The sequence below is a fragment of the Geospiza fortis genome, unplaced genomic scaffold (genome assembly GCF_000277835.1).
Source record: "Geospiza fortis unplaced genomic scaffold, GeoFor_1.0 scaffold659, whole genome shotgun sequence".
NCBI lineage: Eukaryota > Metazoa > Chordata > Aves > Passeriformes > Thraupidae > Geospiza > Geospiza fortis.
The window spans coordinates 244,925-265,331 of record NW_005054530.1 but is presented as its reverse complement, the minus strand read 5'-3'; the positions used below and the strand labels follow the sequence as shown (position 1 = coordinate 265,331).

General features: G+C 42.5%; 1 protein-coding gene across 2 annotated transcripts in view; it reads left to right on the top strand.

The window, feature by feature from the left end:
- FCHSD2 (FCH and double SH3 domains 2) overlaps positions 1–20,407 on the top strand; it is a 118,110-nt gene that overhangs the window by 11,476 nt on the left and 86,227 nt on the right. For both annotated transcript variants that reach the window (XM_014310423.2, XM_031063770.1), the window contains exon 2: positions 12,386–12,431. In XM_014310423.2, coding sequence (XP_014165898.1) covers positions 12,386–12,431 — 46 coding nt within the window. The remainder of the gene's footprint in view (positions 1–12,385; positions 12,432–20,407) is intronic.

Here is a 20,407-nt window from a genome sequence, read left to right as displayed (position 1 = left end):
ACTGCGGCTGCACGGCCTCGCTGCTCTTTGTTCCCGGCTTCAGGGGGTGCTTGGAACACCCCGGGCCCGGCTTATGAAGTGCCTGGAGCTTTGATCTGCCCTGAGAAGTTCCTTTGAGTTGGTGGGGGTGCTTTGATGTTCTCTGCTCGCTGCCAGGTCCTTCTGCTGGAGGTGCAGCACAGCAATGTTGTCCAGTTAAGAACCAAGACCTCATCTCTCCATGCATCCAAACACTTCTTTACTCTCAGGGAGCAAGTGGATCTCTCTGCTGGAGGAGTTTGTCCATCGTAGTTGTGATTTTTTTTTTGTTCTAAATTTAGCAGGTTAGCTCGATACTGTGCTAGAGGAGGGCTGGGCCCTTTTGTTGACACAGCTCGGTGGATGTTTGAAATGCCTTTTGCCTTCTCTGCACCCAGCTGTGCTGCTGAACTGGCAGTATGGGAAAGGCTGGGAGAATTGGGATTGTTCAGCCTGGAAAACAGAAGCTTCGGAGTGACCTAATTGGCCCTTGCAAGACTTGAAAGGAGCCCATAAGAAGAATGGAGAGGGACTTGAGACAAGGGCATGGAATGCCAGGACAAGGGGCATGACTTCTGGCTGCTAAAGAGCAGGGGTAGTTGGGTTTTGGGGGCAAGTTCTTCCCTGGGAGGGTGGGGAGGACCTGGCACAGGGTCCCAGAGAAGCTGTGGCTGCTCCTGCATCCCTGGAAATGTCCAAGGCCAGGTTGGACAGGGCTTGGAGCAGCCCGGGACAGTGGGAGGTGTCCCTGCCCATGGGACTAATGGATCTTTCAAGTCCCTTCCCACCCAAACAGTGCCGGGAGTCTGTGATTCTGTGACCAACCTTTATTAACAGCCCTGTTCTGGTTTTGCTGGAGCTCAGGAACAATGGTTTTAACTGCATTACGCTGCTATATGTGATTGGAGCAGGCAGCGGTGCTGCAGGTAGTAAACAAGATCAATATTCTTGTCAGCGGCAAGAAGACAGGATGACTTGAGCCATTTCAGATATCTTTTCCCTATCTTTTTTTGGTTGGCAGTAGACTGAAATTTCTCCTTTGGGGAAAAAGTTTATAAGGAATATTGGTATTCAAGGAATGACTGGACATGGCACTCAGTGGTGGCAAGGTAGTGATCAGTCAAAACTTGGGCTCAAGGGTCTCAGAGGTCTTTTCCAACCTAAATGATACTGTGATTCTGACACTTATGTACAGATGGATTTTAGAAATTGTGCCACGTTTTCAGTGAACTGTTACATTTTACTGACTTAAAAAAATAACAGTACTGTACTCTTCTAAAACAGGGTGATTGTGCTTTGAGGAAAAAACCCATTATAGTAATTATTATTACCTGTAGAATCCATTAAAACACAGAATTTGACTTACGTCAGTGTTAGTGACAATGAAACCTTGTGAAGGGCATCATTTAAAATTGAAATGCTCATATTAAGACTGTAGGAAAAGAAAGGAGAGAAGTCTTTGTGATAAACCTGGGTGGCACTGTCAAGATTCCTAAAATGTGACAGATGAGTAAAGTAAGAACTCCAAGGTGGTTGTTGCCTGCTACAAAACCTTTTGCAGATCCAGGGTGAAATAAGAAGCACGAATGATGAAATGTGCCTTGGCTTCTTGCTGTTAAGCAAATGGGGATCAAAGAAACTCCTCATATTCCTGTTTTCTAAAAGCTTCTGGTAGACAGTCTGAATTATAACATCCTAGGTTGTTGTTTTTTCTTTTCTGAAAGGGAAATGCCTTGGATATGATGAATCAGGTCTGGGGAAGCTATAGAAAAATACCGTTGTATTTGTATAAATTGTATCTCTCCCTAATGTTTGCTTAGTTTCCCATTTTAAAACAAAAACTCATTAGTGTTCATTTTAAATACACTTAAGCTCTGAAACCAATCCTTGTATTTGTTGTGAATGTTAATGCTATAAAGAGGGCACGCTTTTATTTTGAAAAGGGTGAATGAAATGCTCACACTCACCAGCAGCTTTCTGGCAGTTCTTTTTTGTTTTCTTTTTTTATTCTACCAAAGGAAAAACGATTGTTTTAGCATTGTTTTGTGTCTGGGTGTCATGTTCCTCTGATCACATGCTGGACTGCTAATACTTCTCTGAGACAAATTGCTGAAAACATTGGCTACGTTTGAGGTTGCAAGAATTCTCTATATATAGTGACAGAATTGATTTTTTTGGCTCTGTTGCTAGTGGCAACTCATCCTAATCCCAAACTGTACAGTAATGTGATTTATGGGGAGTACATTGCTCGCTAGTGAATGTTGTCTGGATTTTTTTTCTCTGTGCATTGCTACAGGGGCACTGTTCAGGCATGAGGTGAAGCTGTTTCATGGTTTGTCATAGGTTGTGTGCATTAGAACATTTAAAATTATGAATAAATTTGTAGCTCACAAATGCATTTGGGGAAAAACAGCTTTGTTGTTTTTGATAGATTTATAGAGAAGAAATTTCTTATTAATTGGGAGCTTGTGGTGATAAAAATCACAGCTATCTCCTGTTGAAGGCCAAATTTGCTTGTGGTTACTTTCACACCAAGAATTTTGCATATGTGTTAATATTTTTTTGTTTAAATCAAATATATATTACTGAGCATTAAAATGCTTCAGTTAGAAATGTTGCCAAGATATGTATGTTCTAATAAGTCCTTTATGTTGTAAAGAGCGCTTAAAATTGCCCTGTGCCAGTTGGGACTGACCTCTAAATGTCCTGCTAAAAAAAAATAGTGACTTTATAACACATTGTGTGGGGAAGTTTCAGGTTTGAAGTGCATCTTTTAAACTACTGTGAGGCCTGTAAGCAGTGCTCTCTTGAAAATCCAAATGGGCTTTTTAGGAAGGGACATTTTGTAAGAGCAGGAAGTCGTTCATGGTTGCTCATGATGACCATCAAGGTCTTTTCCCACCTGAACTATTCTGTGCGTGAGAGCTTGTGAAGTCAAGGTCTTCAAAGTTAGACTTTGTGGCTTTTGTTTTTCAAAGCAGGAGCTCATTTATCTGCTCTCTGTGGGCATGGAAGGCAGAGTTATTACTCCTTTGAGTTGAGCAGTGGTGCCTTCACTTGCTTGAGGGGATGGCAGGAGGATGATCCAGGTACTGAAAATTGTGTGTGAAAACTGGAGTGAAAGCAATTGTGGGCGGATGGATGCTGGCAGGACGGGCAGGCTTTTGTCACAAAGATATTATACCCAACTTTGATTCCTTGATTGTATAGCTGGCTCTATCCTGATACATTGAAATATTGGTTGAAATGTTTTCAGCTTTAATACCTCTGTTTACACTCAGGAGAATTTCCCTTCCGTGTACTTTTATCTTAGTTGAGGATAAGTGGAGATTTAAAGGGTAAGCATTCCAAAGGACAAATGGGAGCAAAGCTGTCACAGCTGATTAGTTTTAGGTGTGAGATGAGCAGGCTTCTAATTGCAGGGCAGAGCTGGAGAATCCAGTAGAGTTGTGAGTTACTGTAAATCCTCAGTGTAGCAGCAGGACGGAGCAGGGCTCCTCAGGGTGGTAAAATATTCTGTAGTAGCTGAATCAACAAGGGATTACTGTGTGCTTGGCTATAAAAAGGATGGGCTGGATATTGTAGCTGCTGTTGGCTTGGGGAAAAACTGCTAGAAAATCATAATATGTGTTGTGGAAAGAAATTTGTAGAGGAGAGAAGTGCTGTGGTACAGGATGTTTGAACTGCCAGCTACTCCCTTTCTGCAGCAATGTATGAAGCTCTGTTTGGAAGAACTATTTTAAGACTAAAGAGGAGACAGTACAGAGTATGTACATTAAAGTCAAGTTTAAAAAAAGGCCACTTCTTTATTTCTTTTGTGCTTGCCAGGGAACTGGAGCAGTGCACTGAGGTAAGCAGAAAGTGAGGGCTGCCAGCGAGCTGCAGGAAGGAGAGCTGAATTCCTTGACTCAGCAAGCAGAGAGTTTCCTGATGTTACAAATATTTGTGCTTCCCGAGTTGTAAAGATGCCCTTCACACGTCTGCTGAGATCAGGCAGACCTCAAGTGGATCCACATGCAGGAAATGTCACTGGCTTCTCGTGCTGGGTCAGAGAACTTCTTTGTGGGCAAACATTGAGGCTGTGGGTGACCTCGCCAGGGTGGTTTTGAGTTTGTTCTGCTGCCTCGTGTGCTTTCACAGCTGGTGGGACCTCGGCCTGCCCAGCAAGGCTCTTGTTAAAAATCTTGGCCTGGAGGCCACGTTCACCCCACGTTGGGATGTTTGTGGTGTGAGAGCTCCACGTCTTCCGTGCTTGCCGTGGGAGGGGAGGCTGGTGTTGGGAATCCTGTCCAGACTGGTGGTGGCTTGGGCTTCTGTGACCACAAATTGCCTTCAGGACCTAGAGATGCACTGTCATGAGAGCAGAATTTAGCTCCTTTACGCTGCTGGTGGGCAGAGTTTCCTGGGAAGCAGCCAGGAGTGATGGGTTCAGCTTAGTTTTCCTAAGCAGGACTTGCAGAGAGCCAAGGAGCAGCCCATCCCATTGTGTGGGAAGGTCAGGAGTTTCATGGCAGAGCAGGGAAAGCATGCAAGGTTGGTGGGCAGGAAGGGAGGAGCATGAAAGCTTTGCTTGGCTGCTCAAGGACAGTATCAGTGACACCTCCACCTGATCAGGGACATGAGGAGTGGAAAGAGGGATGCTCTGGGAACGGGAGCAGCGAGACATCTTCAGCATGAAGACTCTTCCAAGTGATGGGCTCTAGGGAAGGGCCTGCAGTACTCAGCAGTTTTATTTCCCCCACTCAACCTTTTCCAGGGAAATCTTTCCCTTTACTGATGTCAAGGAAAACCTTAACATGTAATTTGGAAAGAAGAGCCAAGGTAATGCTCTGATGTAGAAATATGTTCATTAACAAGAGCTGGGGGTAGAGTTCCACGTGTGTATCTCTGTGCTGAAGGGCATGGATGTGATGTAACGTGGGAGGTAGCAGGTTTAATTGGAGACCAGGCAAATAAAGCCAGCCCAAAATCCAGCAAGGCAGCAAACCAGTGTTTGAACAGTGCTGTTAAATGCCCAGCACAGTGGAGTTTATTTAATAGGTGGTACAAAGTCTTCAGCAGGAAAGGCAATAGTGGCAGTACTGATATTATTCAGAGCTGACATGGAACTTTTGCTCCTTGATAAAAATGCAGCTGAACTGCCTGTTTCTAGCAATAACATAACCCTGGCAGGTGACAGCATGTATAAAAAAGGGTCATCTTTCTAGGAAGGCATGTGTTTCATTCAGATGATATAAAACCATTCAACAAAAGAGAGTTTGTTATTTTTAAAACCAACCATAAAGGCTGTGATTTGCTGTAATGTGACCTCAGGTGACTTTTTTTCTTGGAGTGGCTGAAAAGGAACCTGAAGTATTCTGTGCAAATAAAATGGAAATGACTTTCTCCTTGCTTACAACTTCCTAATTTCTTCAGTTGCCTTTTTGTAAGAACAAAGGCATGAGATCAACTGTTAGAGTCAGCACTGGTTTTATTGAAATTTGGGGATATTTAAATAAAATACCGCTAGACAGAAAGTGATTGGAGGCACCTGGATTCCCTGGTGAGGTGACTTTGCTGCTGATTTTGTGGTGGTCTGATGTACAGAGAATTGTAATAAAGGGGTTAATTACTTTACATGATGTAATTAAGGTGAAACTTCACTTCCCATGCTTTGTCTGAGGTGAAATTTTTGATGTATAAATAAAAAATATCATTCGTGGTGTTCAGTGATAAATATTGGAGGAGTTTTGCTGGGAAAAGGGAAACTCAGGCTACAGAAACCTCTGAATTTGGAGTCTTGAGCACTTTGTGACAAGGCGGACAAGGGGAATGGATTTAGACTAAAAAGAGAGTAAGTTTAGATTAGATATTGGCAGGAAGGGTATTAAGAGGAGGTTTTTCCCTGTGAGGGTGGGGAGGCCCTGGCACAGGTGCCAGAGCAGCTGTGGCTGCCCCTGGATCCCTGGCAGTGCCCAAGGCCAGGCTGGACAGGGCTTGGAGCAGCCTGGGACAGTGGGAAGTGTCCCTGCCCATGGCAGGGTGGGGAATGGGATGTTCTATAGGTCCCCTCTGACCATAACCATTCTGGGATTCTGTGAAGTATGTTCCAAATTTTAATAACCTGGTTGTTGCACTGCCATGCTTTCTGCAGCCTACATACAGATAAATTCAGAAATTATGGTGTTCTGAAAAATAATTTACCCTTCAGCCACTCAGAATTTTATGCAAACCTCCTAAAACATTTCTGTAGTGGTAATTCTGTTTAGTAAAGAGAAAAGCCACAAAGAAGAGCTTATTACATGCAGTGTTTGAGAGTCTTGTCGTGATGAATAATTTCTGTAGATTCATTATTGCTCCAGGTATGTTGTCTTTGTGTCTGCTGGACACGGGCAGGGAATATTAATGCAGTGTGTCCCTGCATGCATGGGTGTTCCTGGAGTCCCTCATTAGCCATGCAGCTGCTGCTGTGTTATCTTATCTCAGCATTTATTGCCAACCCCTGCCCTGAACAGAGCCACAGCGATAATTTATGTTGGCTGGAGTATTTGGGATTCAGTTGTGCTTTTGTTAGTGACACACCTGTCCTTTAATTAAAAACCAGGTAACAGCAGTTATTTGGTTTTATGGTACTGATTCATTATGGTGTATTTTTCATGTTGCTGGGGAAAACTGAGAGGAGACATCCACATAAAAATACTGAATTAAACCAAACAAGGTTTGGTTTAATTCACAAAACCTGTTTTCCTTCAAGGGATGGCAAAACATTTTGGCCCATTCCCTCCTCCCATGTATTTCAGGGTTGCTCCCCTATGGATTTTATAGTGGGAGCTGGCATTCCAAAGGATATTTTAATTCAGTGTCATGGTCTGGGGAATGGGCTGGAGCCCCAGGAGAGGCTGAGGGAGCTGGGAAGGGGCTCAGCTGGAGAAAAGGGGGGTCAGGGGAGACCCTGTGGCTCTGCACAGCTCCTGACAGGAGGGGACAGCTGGGGGGGAACAGGGACAGGAGGAGAGGGAACGGCCTCAGGCTGGGCCAGGTTGGACATCAGGAGGAGTTTCCTCATGGAAAAGAGTTGTAAACAGTGGAAGGGGCTGTCCAGGGAGGTTTGGAGGTGTTCAAGGAAAGGGTGGACGTGGCACTCAGTGCTCTGACCTGGGGACAAGGTGGGGATTTGGCACAGCTTGGACTCAATGATCCCTTTTTCAACACTAATGATTCTATGACTTGGCAAGACAGATGCCATCATTTTGAACATCCCTTCTTCTTTCTTCTTCCCCCAGCTTTTATTGCTGAGCACAGTGCTCTATAGTCTGGGGTCACTTGTGGTCAGCTGTCCTGACTCCCAATTTCTTCCACACTCACAGCCTACTCACTAATGGAAACAGGGTGCCCAGAGCAGCTGTGGCTGCCCCTGGAGCCCTGAAGTGCCCAAGGCCAGGCTGGACTGGGCTTGGAACAACCTGAGATAGTGGAAGGTGTCTCTGCCCATGGCAGGGGGTGGAACAAGATTATTACTAAGGTCCCTCCCAACACAAACCATTCTGTGGTGTGAGGAGCAGGAAGGGCTTTGAGCTGTGTAAGCGCTGCTCAGCAATAATGGGAACATCCCTGAGTTATCTGTGCCCGGAACTTTGTGTTCTCAGCACAAATCCCAGGCACAGCCCCATCCCAGCCGCTGTGCAGAAAATTAACTCCATCCCAGCCAAGCACTGTGAGCTGCCCAATGGAACTGGAGCTGCAGGACTTGGAGCTTACTGGGACTCCAGAGCTGCAGTGGGATAGTTCCCTGTCACCTTGGAAAGGTCATGGCAGTCAGGAGAGCTTCCTGATGGCTGCAGAAAGGCAAATACTGGACCCATTTTCAAAGACTGCCGGCAGGAGGATCTGGGAACAGCAGCTTTACCTTAATTCCTGGGTAAACTACACAGCAAAACCTCCTGGAAACAATTTTTGAGGCTTCTTGTCCATTCCTTGAAGGGGCACAGAGGTGATTTGGAGCAGCCAGCATGGGCTTCCAAGGGCAAAAGGTGCTCGATTGCCTTTTGGGAAAGCTGGCAGTGCCTGTGCTGTACGTGGTGGTTTTGGGGAGACCTTTGACACAGTCCTGTAGCACCTTCAGAGCCACGCTGGGGACACATGGACTGATAGCTGGGTGGAAAATTGGCTGGGCTCCCCAAATCTGAGTGGTGGGGAGCAGTGCCAGGTGCAGCTGGCAGCTGGCAGTCCCTCAGAGGTCGGTGGGTCAGTGCTGCTCCATGACTCCAGTCACAGCCTGGATGGTGGCATGGGGCTTGTGGCAACTTGAAGGAGAAGTTAAATCGGGGAGAACATTGACCAGGGTCTGGCAGGAACCTCTGAAGGTCAGCAAAGGCAAATGCCAAGCTCAGGGGCATTCCAGCCTTGAGCAGCAGGCCAGGCTGGGACTCCAGGTTGGAATTTCAATGCCATCCTGGGCAGAAACACTTCACTGCATGTCTTCACCATTAAAGAGATTGGTCAGGAGTGATTTGTGGACAGTAATTCCTAAATTTCGTCTTTATTCTGCCAGCGGTAATGAAATATACTTATTTATTCCCTGTGCCCCACTAAAAATCATTCAAAACCATTTCAAGTCTGGGATGGTTTAAAAAGAAGACAAAAAATAATAAATACAAAGAAAATCAACAATATTTGGGGTTGATTCAAGCTGATGGAGTGGTTTTTGTCACTGAGACAAAACCAGCTGCTCTCCTTTTCCTTTTATTTTCTTTTTTTATAATGAGAGCTGTCTGTTTTCATGTTTTTAATGGAAAATTTTGGAGTGAGTGTACACTAAAAAAAAAATCAGGATAGGATTACTTTGGACATGATTGCACACTGAGTGTGTGTGCTCCCAGTGTACATTATAAGCACAAGTTATAAAGTCATATTTTTCCACTGCTCTGTGTTCTTGCTGTCAGGAATTATCCTTGATCTGCTTTCTGGGAAGCTGGAAATTTTTGGGTATTTCAAAATTCACTGATTCATCTTCTCAAGTGGTGCTGGATTGAGTCAGTTTTAACCCAGCTGCAATGTGCTCTGCAATTCTTATGGAGATTTACTTTGGGAATTTTTGAGGGGGTGAATTAATTTCAGGTCAAGGTCAGTCAAAAGATGGGTTTCTTTAGCCTAATGTTTTTGGGTCTTTTGGGTGTGATATTAGTTTATCTGTTTTCTGAGGCTTTGTGTTAATTGTAAGGATTTTAAAATTTCATTAAAATTTCCAAACAAATTGTCTGAATGTTCACAACCAAAAACCCCACTAACACAAATTGCTGGTGTCAAGTGAGCTGTATGAATTTTCCAGTTAATACCTTGGGTTTTTGATCATTAACATCATCTTGCATGAGAATTTGTTCCAAATGGGATTCAGGCCTTGCCTGGTTTGTTGTTGAATTTCTCAGCCTTTGAATAGAAATACATTCACAGGTGCAAATTTAGCCTCTTCTTTTATTCAAGAGCCCTGAACATGAAGTGTGTGTTTACGTTTTTGCATAGCTCTGCATGGAATTAAATTTTTATACAGTGACTAATTCACTTTCTGGTTTTCAGGGTGTCACTGGGTTTAACTTTCTACTGTGCAAGCTGTGACTTTGATCTTCAGATTTGTACAACTTCACAATATTGGCAGATGGGACATTGTCTTGTAAAACACTAATGTGTATTTTAATGTTCTTATATTGATTTTTCATGAAGGTGTGAGCTTTACACATTTCCAGCCCAAGTGGACATCCATGAAATAATTAAACCCATCTGTTTCTCCTGTTTCCCTGTAGGAAAACTTAATGAAATATGATTCTCCACTGACCTGACTCCTTAATTCACATTGTTATGCTCTTCTACGATGGGAATATAAAAAGATATCTCAATATTTCACAGCATCTGTTACCTTTAATGGATATGAGTGATGGAAATACATGGCAGTGGTTGAAATTTGGGGTTGGGAATTTGCAGTGAGGGCTCAACACTAGAAAAAGTGTCATTAGCAAAGTGGAGATGGCAGGAAGAGAAGTTTTCTTTCTCCTGCTCTCTTCAAATTCCCTGGTCTCACAGAACCTGAGTGAAAATGGGGAGAAGGGAATAAATGTATTGCATTAATTTTGATAGGATAAACAAGATACTTAGGAATTACTGTCCACAAACTAAAATGCCTTTTTGGGGGGTGCAATTCTGATGTTTCCTGCACTTAGTTAATGGTTACTTTAAGAAAAAGCTGTAAAAGTATTAATGCTCCCTAGTTTAAAAAACCACGAAAAAATGTTCCTGCTTTCTTGCAGACTCACTAACTCATCTTGTAAAAAGTTACCAGTAGTTAGATAACATTTTATTAGTTCATGGAAACAAATGTTTCCTTATATGAATGGATTTGAAAGTCCATCCTGAATGACAATAAGATTGAGACAATCCCAGTTTTGCACATAAAATCTGGATACACACGTCAAAGTTTTCACACTGCCCAAGTTAAGAAACTATGATGCATTTATTAGTCAGAATTCTCTTTTCCCCTGCTCAAAATAATTTTCTCCTGGGAAATGTGTTGACTTCAGTCTCCCCTTTCATCATGTTTTGTAATCCATTCATAGTTGTCATAGAAGGGTTGCTGTATGAGCTGTCCCAAGGTTCAAAGCAGCTTTGTGCTGGTCCAGGGGAGGGAAGCGCAGTCCCAAAGCCACAGGGAGCACCAAGGAATGCAGACAGCTGATCCCAGCAGCCTTTCCACACTTAACCTTCTTCTTCATCCAGCAAAACAAATTTAAATATTGCATACAGCATCTTGCCAGCTATTTCCCCATTTAAAATACAGAACAATATCTAAAACTGGCATATTTCTCATAAGGAGGTGCTGCTGTACAATCCATTCCTGCCAGAGCTTGTGGTCAATCCGATCCCAAGATTTCAGTTGGTTTTGGGAATCAGTTTGATTCCCATGGTATTTGGTAATCCTACACAAGGGCTGGTTGAATGTTTTTGTTTTTCCTCTCTGGTGCAGAACTTTTAATGTAGAAGTTTTGGGGGGTATCTTGGGCTTCCTGCTTAGCACAGTCATTGTTTTGGAATTAATTTAAGAGGAATTTGGTTTGAATGGGGTGGGGGAAAAGCTCAGGTGAAATACACAACTTCATACCCAGGTTTGGTGTTACTCAGCCCTGATTCTATGTTTTGAAATGCAGTTAGCTGAGAATTGGAAAATAGCATTGTTTACCTAAGTATTCCCAGATTTATGTTCCAAAGACTGGCACTTGTTTTCTTCTACCTCTTCAATATTGATAACATATTTTGGTTATTCCTTGGAGTTATTTGTGCAGTTCTTTGTACTTCTGATAGAAAAGTGGGTCTTTTCAGAGGCATGTTGTGGTTTCTAGGTGTTTGCTAAACTTACTGGGATATTGGGTTTTGGAACAGGAGATGCTAAAAGAAATTGGGTTATAATATTAATTGGAATACTTGGAATGCTTTACAAAGGAAATTCATTCACAGGCATCTCAGCCAACTTCACTTGTTCCTGTCAAGGTGTTTCATATGGGAATCACACAGCCCTTGGAATCTACCTGGGTTACACAGGGGGGATTTGGGAAGTTTAACTGCTGGAGCTGGAATATGGCCAGATCTTTTGGGCTGTCGTTGGTCTGGGGAGAATTTTAAGCAATTGTGCTGCATTTAAACTTTTATTTTACATCCTGTTCGGGAAGGTGAGCCTGTAGCATGTGGATAGATATTCTTCATGGATGAAATGAAATAGGCAGGAATAAATGGAGCCTGTCCAGACTCCTTTTTATTGAGTTAACTTAATTAGAGGATGTTCCTGAGGTGTATTTTTTTGATTGGTGTGTCACCAGAGTTATTGTGTAACTAATTGAAATATAATTAGATTGTTTTGTGCCTATGGTGTAGCCTTAAGCTGAGTAGTTTGTGCTATAGCTTAAAGAAAATAACTCTGATCAAAATAAGTCTGAAGAAAATTAAGTAAGTCTGTCTAGATACATAAAGTCAAATCCTGTTCTGTGCTCCCAAATTTTCCCTTGGCTGTACCACTGGAAAACTGACGAGCTTCTCATGAAGAAAATGCTATTTATGTCTGGGAACTGAGTAGTCCTGGGAACAGTTTGCCCAATAAAACTTGGAAATTCAGCCACCACACATGTAAAGTCCACACACAATCGTTGCTGGGCTACTGATGTGCACTTGTCAAACCATTTCCCTTTTTTGTTGCTGTTTCACTCTGCAGACTGTGCAGCAGAAGCTCCTTTTAAAGTAAATTATTGAATTTGTAGAGTTTTGCTCTCTGTGTTAATGGATTTTGACTAAATTATTGAATTTGGAGTGTTTTGCTTGATGTTCTAACTGAATTTCTTTGCTTTTCTTTCAGAGCATTCAGTCAGAAAAGAGCTGCGATTGAGAAAGAATATGCACAGGTAGGTTCTGGAATAATTTTGATGGCTGGGCATTGTTCTGTTGGGATAATTTGTTAATCAGCAAATTACCATGGTGTGTGCTTTGTTGATTTATCTTTTCCATAAGTTGCTTACCATGAAATGTGTTGAAGTTCTGAATCACTTTGATCTATACAGAACTTAGGCCCATTCTGTATTTTCATGTATTTTGACTTGAGGAAGTTCTCAAGTACAGAAAACATTTTTAACATTTTTTTCCCAATTGTTATAAAGTCAAACTCCATGTGGTTTTCTGAGAAGTCAGTGTGAAATTTGAGTGAAAGGTAAAATCAGGTCAATTAGAGGGAGAGGAAATGTTCTGGCTTACTCGATCCAAAATAAATTTAAATTCACATTCTTCAGTAAGAGCAGCTTCCCATTCATCTGAAATAAAAGCGGATTTGGCCTCATGCTTGTGATAGGGAGTGGAATGAATTTTGATTTGTTTGTGAGAAAAGAGGGAGGATTGCTTTTTCTCCCCCAGTCCAAAATTAGAAAGCATCTAATAAGGGGCAGCTGCCTGTTTAATTTACAGTAAAGGCTCTTGGAGCTTAAGTCCAAGTACAACAGATTAAAAATACATTAATTTATTTTAAAATAGATTAAAGGTAGAATAAAATCCAAGGGAGTGAGCTTGCAGAGCTCAGTATGCCATCAATCCAACTGGAGATATGCCTGACGTGGAATGTGAGAACACAAGCTGTCACCAGGCTGCTTCCAAGTGCAGTTTGTAGGATGTCATGTTAAACATCCTTTCAGTCCCCAGTGCTGCATCACCCCCAAAATACACAGAGCAAACTTGTTCTGGGGCCAGGCTTCACTGTCAGTGGGGAAAAGATGATTCCTGTGCCTGTGATGGATGGGTTTTTAGTACTGGATTTTCTGCCTGTCTTCTCAGCCTAAAACCCTTCCTACACCACGTGGAATTTGTGCTGAATTAAGCCCACTCACTGACATTATTGCCATAAGTTATTGGTGCTCCCATTCTGCCTCCAGATATGAGTTTACCTTGGCAAGTATCAATTCCATTGACAGTTGTATTAAATTTGATTAAATACCTGAATTTTTCAGTGATGGTGTCTCCTGAAACTGAGGTTAAAAATGTGTGTTCTTGAGTGACTTTTTTAAATGATGCAGAAAACACCAGTTCTTAACACATTTATCCATTAGACACTGGGTATGTCTTTTATATGCAGAGACACAACAGTCACTGCATTTAGGGAATAGTCCTGATAAGTTGGAAAAATAATTACACTGCGCTTTGGAAAGCTCAGACCTAACAACTGAGGCTTTCAGCTCCTTGGATTTAAACCCCCCCAGCTTTGCAGCAATGCAGCTGCAGCATTTGACATTCACTGAATAGCTGCTTCTATGAATGAAGTCTTGTGGGATCGCTTCCTTGGATTGCTGATAAGTGCACAGCTCCAAAACAATGTTGGATGCTTCTTCTAAAAGGATTTCTGTTTTGGAGGTGGTAATAAAATTTCACATAAAGCCTTTTGGGGGGAGAAGCTGTGCTCCAAATAAATGGCAACTTGCATTCATCAGCAGTGGGATATTCCTTTTAAATCAGTTCTAAAGGGAGCTGGAAATGCTCAGTAGTTTATGAAGCCAGATTTCTAAACCTTTTCACAGATTCTCTCCAAATGCCTCTTGTCACCTTAGGGAATTTGGAATATTCTGACATCTGACTTTTTTTTTGTCAAGTGAGAAGCAGTGGAAGGGTGGCCAATGAAAATCAGTTTCCCAGAACTGAAGGCTTTGTTGGTTTAAAAAAAATTGTAGGTTGGTGCCCTGCACTTGGGTGCCAAGTTTCTGAACACAGAGTGCTTTTGTTGGGAGCAGGAGAACCTGTCCAAAGGCAAGTGAAACACCCCAGCCCAGTGTTTATAACTTGCCCCTAATTACATGGTAAGTGGTGCAAATGTATGTGATGAATTACAGGGCCTGGATTTAAATTTCCCTGCTCTTATTTTGTCTGTGTTTTTTTTGCGTTGTGTTTTCACCTGTTGCCTTTGAAGGTTTTTGGAGCTGTTTTTTGCTTATTGCCCATCTCCAGTGGGTTCTTTCCTGGCTTTTCTAGGCTGCGCCGTGGTATAAATGGGAGAAGGATTCAGTATATCAGCAATTCTGCAGTTTTCTAGTGATCAGTTGGGATTCTGCACTCAGCTCTTCCACTTGTATTTTTGGTCCTGCATTATTTAATATATGCTTAGAGGCTTACCTTAATATTCAGAAATGAGAGCTCAGAAAGGTTCTCATTTCCCACTAATAGTATGCCTGCTAATAGCATTTAAATTGCAATTTTATATTGTTATTATTAGCTATTCTCCATGATTAATAAGCTACCTGAAATCAGTGCCTGAGAATACTCTTATGGTGAAAAAACAGTTGACTGAATTTGTGCTTTTGCTGCTACCTACAGAAAAACCGTTCTACCCAGCATGTTTAATAGGTAAAATGTTGGGGTTTGGGGGGTTTTTCTGGAGGTTATAAATGCATCTCTGCTGCAGTTACTATTATTTCACACTTTTAACTCAAGAGACCAGTCTCTCACAGTCTGGGAACACACGGATGACCTTCCTTGTCATGTTTTGGTTTTGCTTGATGTTTCATTATCATTGTTTCAGAGTAAAATGTGACTCCAGGCAATCAGCATGGCCTGGCCCCTTGGAATTTGCAAGTAACCTCAAGGAGGTTGAGTTTCCCTGCATGCTAATGAGTTTCTAATTGTAGTACCTCAACCAAAGGCACTGATGTTCTACAAAAAAGGTGGGAGAACCCATTCCCTGACCTACGATTCAAGTGAGGCACAAGTAGAAGTGTCTGTTCAGTTTTTCTTTTTTAAAGAGGCAGTAATTGTTTGGATTTTGTTCTCCTCTCTGTGTTTTTTAGAGGTTAAATTAACAATGAAGAGCTGTGGGTGTTCAGTAAAACCAGCTTATCTGTCATCAGGAGGGGACAGGGCACTCGGTGTTGATTGCTGTGGCTGTGGCACTGAGAAACTTCATGCATTTAAAACATCTTCAGATGTGGAGAAAAGAAAATTTCATGTAGTTTATAGCCACAGAGTCCTGTTGGCAGCTGCTCATATCCATGGTACTGGTCAGGAGAGGAGCCTTAAATAAGATGAAATGGATGTGAGAGGGAAAAGCAGCTGGAGGTGCAGTGAGAGGAGTAGGAAAGGTGGGGAGGTGGATGTAAGCAGACACCATGGTCACCCTTACCCATTTCCCTCACCCTGTGTCTCACCAGACCTAGAAAACACACTCATTCAAGACACCAGAATACATGCATTAATATTTCCTAAAAAATTACAATATTCTTATGGCAGTTTTTGTCTATATAATGTGTCCATGTGTATACATAATACATAAAGCAGATACTTAATAAATAAACATAACATGATTAATTTTATATCTTTATATATGTATTTTATGTATAATTTATTTATATATTTGCCAGAATGTACTGGTTTTCCATTGTTTAAAAGCAAAAGAGAAGCTGACCATTTCTTTTACCATGTTCTAACATGCTGCCCGGTGGCCTTTTGAACAATTTTTCAGAGGATTAAAATCATAAGGGTTAAAATCAGACATTCCCACCATGTCTTAGTAACTTCTGCCATGGCTCAATTTTTCCTTTGCTCTTCTTTATCATGTATTCCAACACTTTGTGAAAATTAACTTTATCATGTGAAGTGAAGACTGGCAAGGTGATGGTATTCCCCTCGTAAGGAATGAGAGAAATTGAATGAATTTTAGCCAAAATACCACAAATCTCTGACAGAATGGATACTAAACTGTTTTGAAAGTACACTGGTTTATTGGAATGTTTCAGTGGTGACTGTAGGAGCAGGAGGATGGCAGACACTACTCAGGAAGAGCTGGGAGATTGGGGAATGGTGCTGGGGAGCTCTGTAAATAGAACCCTGTCAGCATGGAACCCCAGTCACCTGGGTTGATTCCTACATCCCACCAGGCAAAACAGCTGCAGCCTGGAAAACGCAGCCTTACAACAGGCTTGGAATACAAAACAAAAATTCCAGGGAGAAGCAAATTCTTTCCTCTACCTCCGAGCTACGGCACCCCTGGAGCGGCAGGAAAAAATAACTTGAGGTACCTGCCCTGCAAAGGCAGCAAGCAGCTTTCCATGAGGTCATTGCCTTCAGTCTGGGCAGAATGGGTTGGATTTTTTAATCCCAAAGGATGCAGGAGGTTGCTGTGGGAGAGCAGGAAGAGATTGTGGATTTTAAGGGTGGATCCCCGACTTGGGGACAAACAAGGAGCAGCCGTGGGTTGACTGCTCAGGAGCTGTTTTGTTAACAGATGAACTTAAGTTACTTGTTTATTCCTGTGAGGATGATTTTAGAGTTGCTGCAGTGCTAAACCTCCCTCTAGAGTATTTCTGTATTACTTAAGGCATTTGTCTTGGTTTTGTTTTGTAGTGAAATTGATGACTTTTGTAGTCAAGCAGTAATTTAAAAAAACCTGGGAAATCAGTTTTTGTGTGTGTATGGAAGATGTACTTTTAAGACTTGGGACACTTCATCTTTTAGGGAATTGGGATCTTTTGTATTCCAGGTCCTGTGAGGAGAGTTTAGTTTGTAATTAGCCCATATGCAGAAACTAGGTTGGTTTTTCTTTTATCTCAGGCTTATCTTTGGAAGGAATTTAGCTGTCATTCTGTGATTTCTCTGCAGAGAAACTTTCACTTGTAGTACATGAGTGGATTATGTTGACATTTCCATCCTGGGTATCCTGAGCTGAATGGCTGCTGTTTCTGGATATATTTGATAGCAATTAATTTGAAAGACAACAAATTGCTTTGAAACCCATCTGTGTATTTATTATATTTTCAAACTTTCTGTAGGAAACAGTAGGAAAAACTCAGAATAAATCTTTTTCCAGGAGTGAGCTCACTGAGTGTCTGCAAGTGTTGGTTTGTGTCTGTTTCAAAAGATGGGCAAAATATTCTAAAACCAAACAAACAAACAAACCCAGCCTGTAAGAAGTGACCCTGGAGGCCTGAGGTGCTCCATGTGCACCACTCAGAAGTGTGGCAGAGCTTTGAGGTACCTTCTTCCTACTTTATTGGTAGTGTTGCAAACCATTTTAGCAGGGATTCAGTGTTGGTTTAATTGCATATGAAAACCATGGTTCTGTCCACCAGTGCTGGGGAATGTTCTCCTCCCAGCCCAGAGCCTGGAGGGGGGTTTGTGCTGGTATTTATCCATAAAGTTCCATTTCTTCCCAGTGGTGGCTGTGTGAATGTGGCGCCTCTTTCTCTTAGCAGAGTTCATTTCTTACCTGTGCAGAGAGAACAGCTACTGAAATCCTACAATCCAAGGTCTGACTTGAATATTCCACCTTTCCTGCCGTAGGAATTTCTATAGGAGAAGGCAGCAGACCCAGGGAATCTTCATGTGTGACTTTATTTTGGATGTTGCTGCCTGAAGCTTGGTTGGCACATCTGCTTGGAGGAGTGGGAAAAGCTGTATCCAAGAAACCTCTGGATCCAGTAGCAAAAATGCCAGAGCCATTCAGGCCTATTCCTGCACTGAGTGATGTTCCCCCATGGATCCTTAGGGCTGTGAGGCTCCTCTTTTTCCTTCCTTTGGAATCTTGCTGTGGTTGGTCCCATCTGTCACAGACAACCATTTCAGGCAGGTTTGTTTGTAAACCAACTGTGCTGCTTTCCATGGGCTTCCTCCTACTCTTCCATGGACCCTGCAAATGGACCCTTCCATGGACTCCAGGGAGAGTGGGGAGCCTTCAGAAGGGGCTGATACTTGCTAGGAGATGATGTCTTTGGTTGATACCCATTAATTTTTCCCTGTGAGGGTGGGCAGGCTCTGGCACAGGGTGCCCAGAGCAGCTGTGGCTGCCCCTGGATCCCTGGAAAATGTCCAAGGCCAGGCTGGACAGGGCTTGGAGCAGCCTGGGACAGTGGGAGGTGTCCCTGCCCATGGCAGGGGGGGGCACTGGATGATCTTCAAGGTCCCTTCCAACCCAAGCCATTCTGAGATTCTGTGACTTAATTTAGGATATTTCTTTTGGATAATCACTGGTGTTTTCTAAACGAGCTTTGGATTCATTAGACAAAAAAACTCAGAATAAGACCAGTGTTTCAGCCTGGCTGATGAGCACTTTAAGTCTTTGTTCCTTGCCATATCCCTGAAAAATCACATATTTAGTGTGGAATGCCTGTGATTACAGATACACCTGGAGCCTGCACTGTTCTGTTAGTTTGTTTTAAATCTCAGCGAGACTTACTTTCCATTTTTTGGGAGAGGATCCCAAGTGTCCACACTTCCCAGTCACTGCCTGGTGTGGAGATCATGCATATTGATGGCCCGGTTTGGTCCTTTCAGCCATGGTGGTGCACAATACATCAGCAGAACTTGCTGCTTCCAGAAAGAAAACACCTGCCTGGTACTACCTTTGGATTATGTTCTCCATTCAAAGCACTGGGGTATCCATAAGCAGGGCAGGAAAATGAAGTGTAGGACCCCGTGGCTATTCAGGCCATTCTTCCCAAAAAACCATGGAGAATCAGTGGCCGTGAAGGCCACAAAGACTGAGCTGCTCCATTTCATAAATGGTTAGGAACACTATTGTGAATTTTAGAATAACTTGTAGAGACAAGTTTGACAAATCAGATGTTATAATGGGATTATTGATACTATTCTGCACTTGTCACAGTTCAGCCTCTTAGTGCACGTTTCCCTTTTTTCCCCCAAACAAGAAGCTCTTTAGAATTCTCTATATTAAATGTCCATTTAACATTTAATATAATATACTTTGCCTGGAATAAAGACTGTGGGTCTATGAGTGACGTTCCAAACAATATTATCGTTGACCTTCTCTTTTTATGTAGATTTTGCATTCAGTTGTTCGTGTACTTTTCTGTCTCCAAAAAACACATGTCAGAACTTTAAGTGGGGGGAGAAGCGGGATATCTGATTTTGGTCTTGTCTCACTGGTCGTTCAGTTAGAAGAAAAATGAAAATGCCCTACACTTCAGCATTAGTCCATTTAAAAAGAATTTTAAAAGGCAGCCTTTTAAAAATGCTAAGCTATCTGCTGCAGTTTTTATGGAATTCTTTAGGTTAAAATAATATTTCTCTAAGAACAGAGGAGGACTGTCAGCTTCTATTTTCAGTGAAAACATCTAGTTCCTTATAAAGGGGCTGCTAAGGTTAGAATTACTCTATTCCTACAAAGAAAGCCCTTCATAAAGAAACCCCATTTTTTGCTGAACTGATGCAAGCAAGTTTCTCTGAGCCTGCTTTTAGCCGTTATTTTTCTTTCCGATTACTGCGCTCAGAAGCATCCAGGGCCTGGAATTTGGATCCTTGTAAGTGGTTCTGCTTGCAGATGAAAAAGTTTATTCTTCAGAGCTGCTCTTTGCTTGGCCATGCAGCCCCACCAGTGAGCCAGGCAGTGGATCCTGCAGCCTGTGGGGTTATCCATGAGTTCCTTCTGTTTTTCCTCTGCTGCCTCAGTTTTTCTCAAGCTACCCCAATGTTTCAGTTCTTTCCTAACACATTCAGCCCTTCAGTCATCCTTCCCAGCAGCTGCTTTTCTTTTTCCTGGGATTTAAGAGGGCAGGCAAGTCACAACCCAAGGCTTTCAAAAAATGCACAGTGGAAACTTTGGGCCTCCGAAGTAGCAGCAACAGCAGCGCTGAGTCATGAGTCCGTGCCAGCCAAGGCTGTTCCACCTCTCTTTGGGCTCCTTTTCCACCTCTTCCCTTATATCTTGTCCTGGTAATACAATACTCTTTCATTTCCTAGCTTTGCACACCTCATACACATCGCAGAGTTTTTTGGGTGGAGGAGATTCCTGTTCCAACCTCCTTAACCAAGCTGTAGTTTGGTGAGGCCCTTACCGCTTTGAAACTTGGAAAATCTTTAAGCATCTTGGTACCCAAACTGCATCCCTCAGGAAAAACAT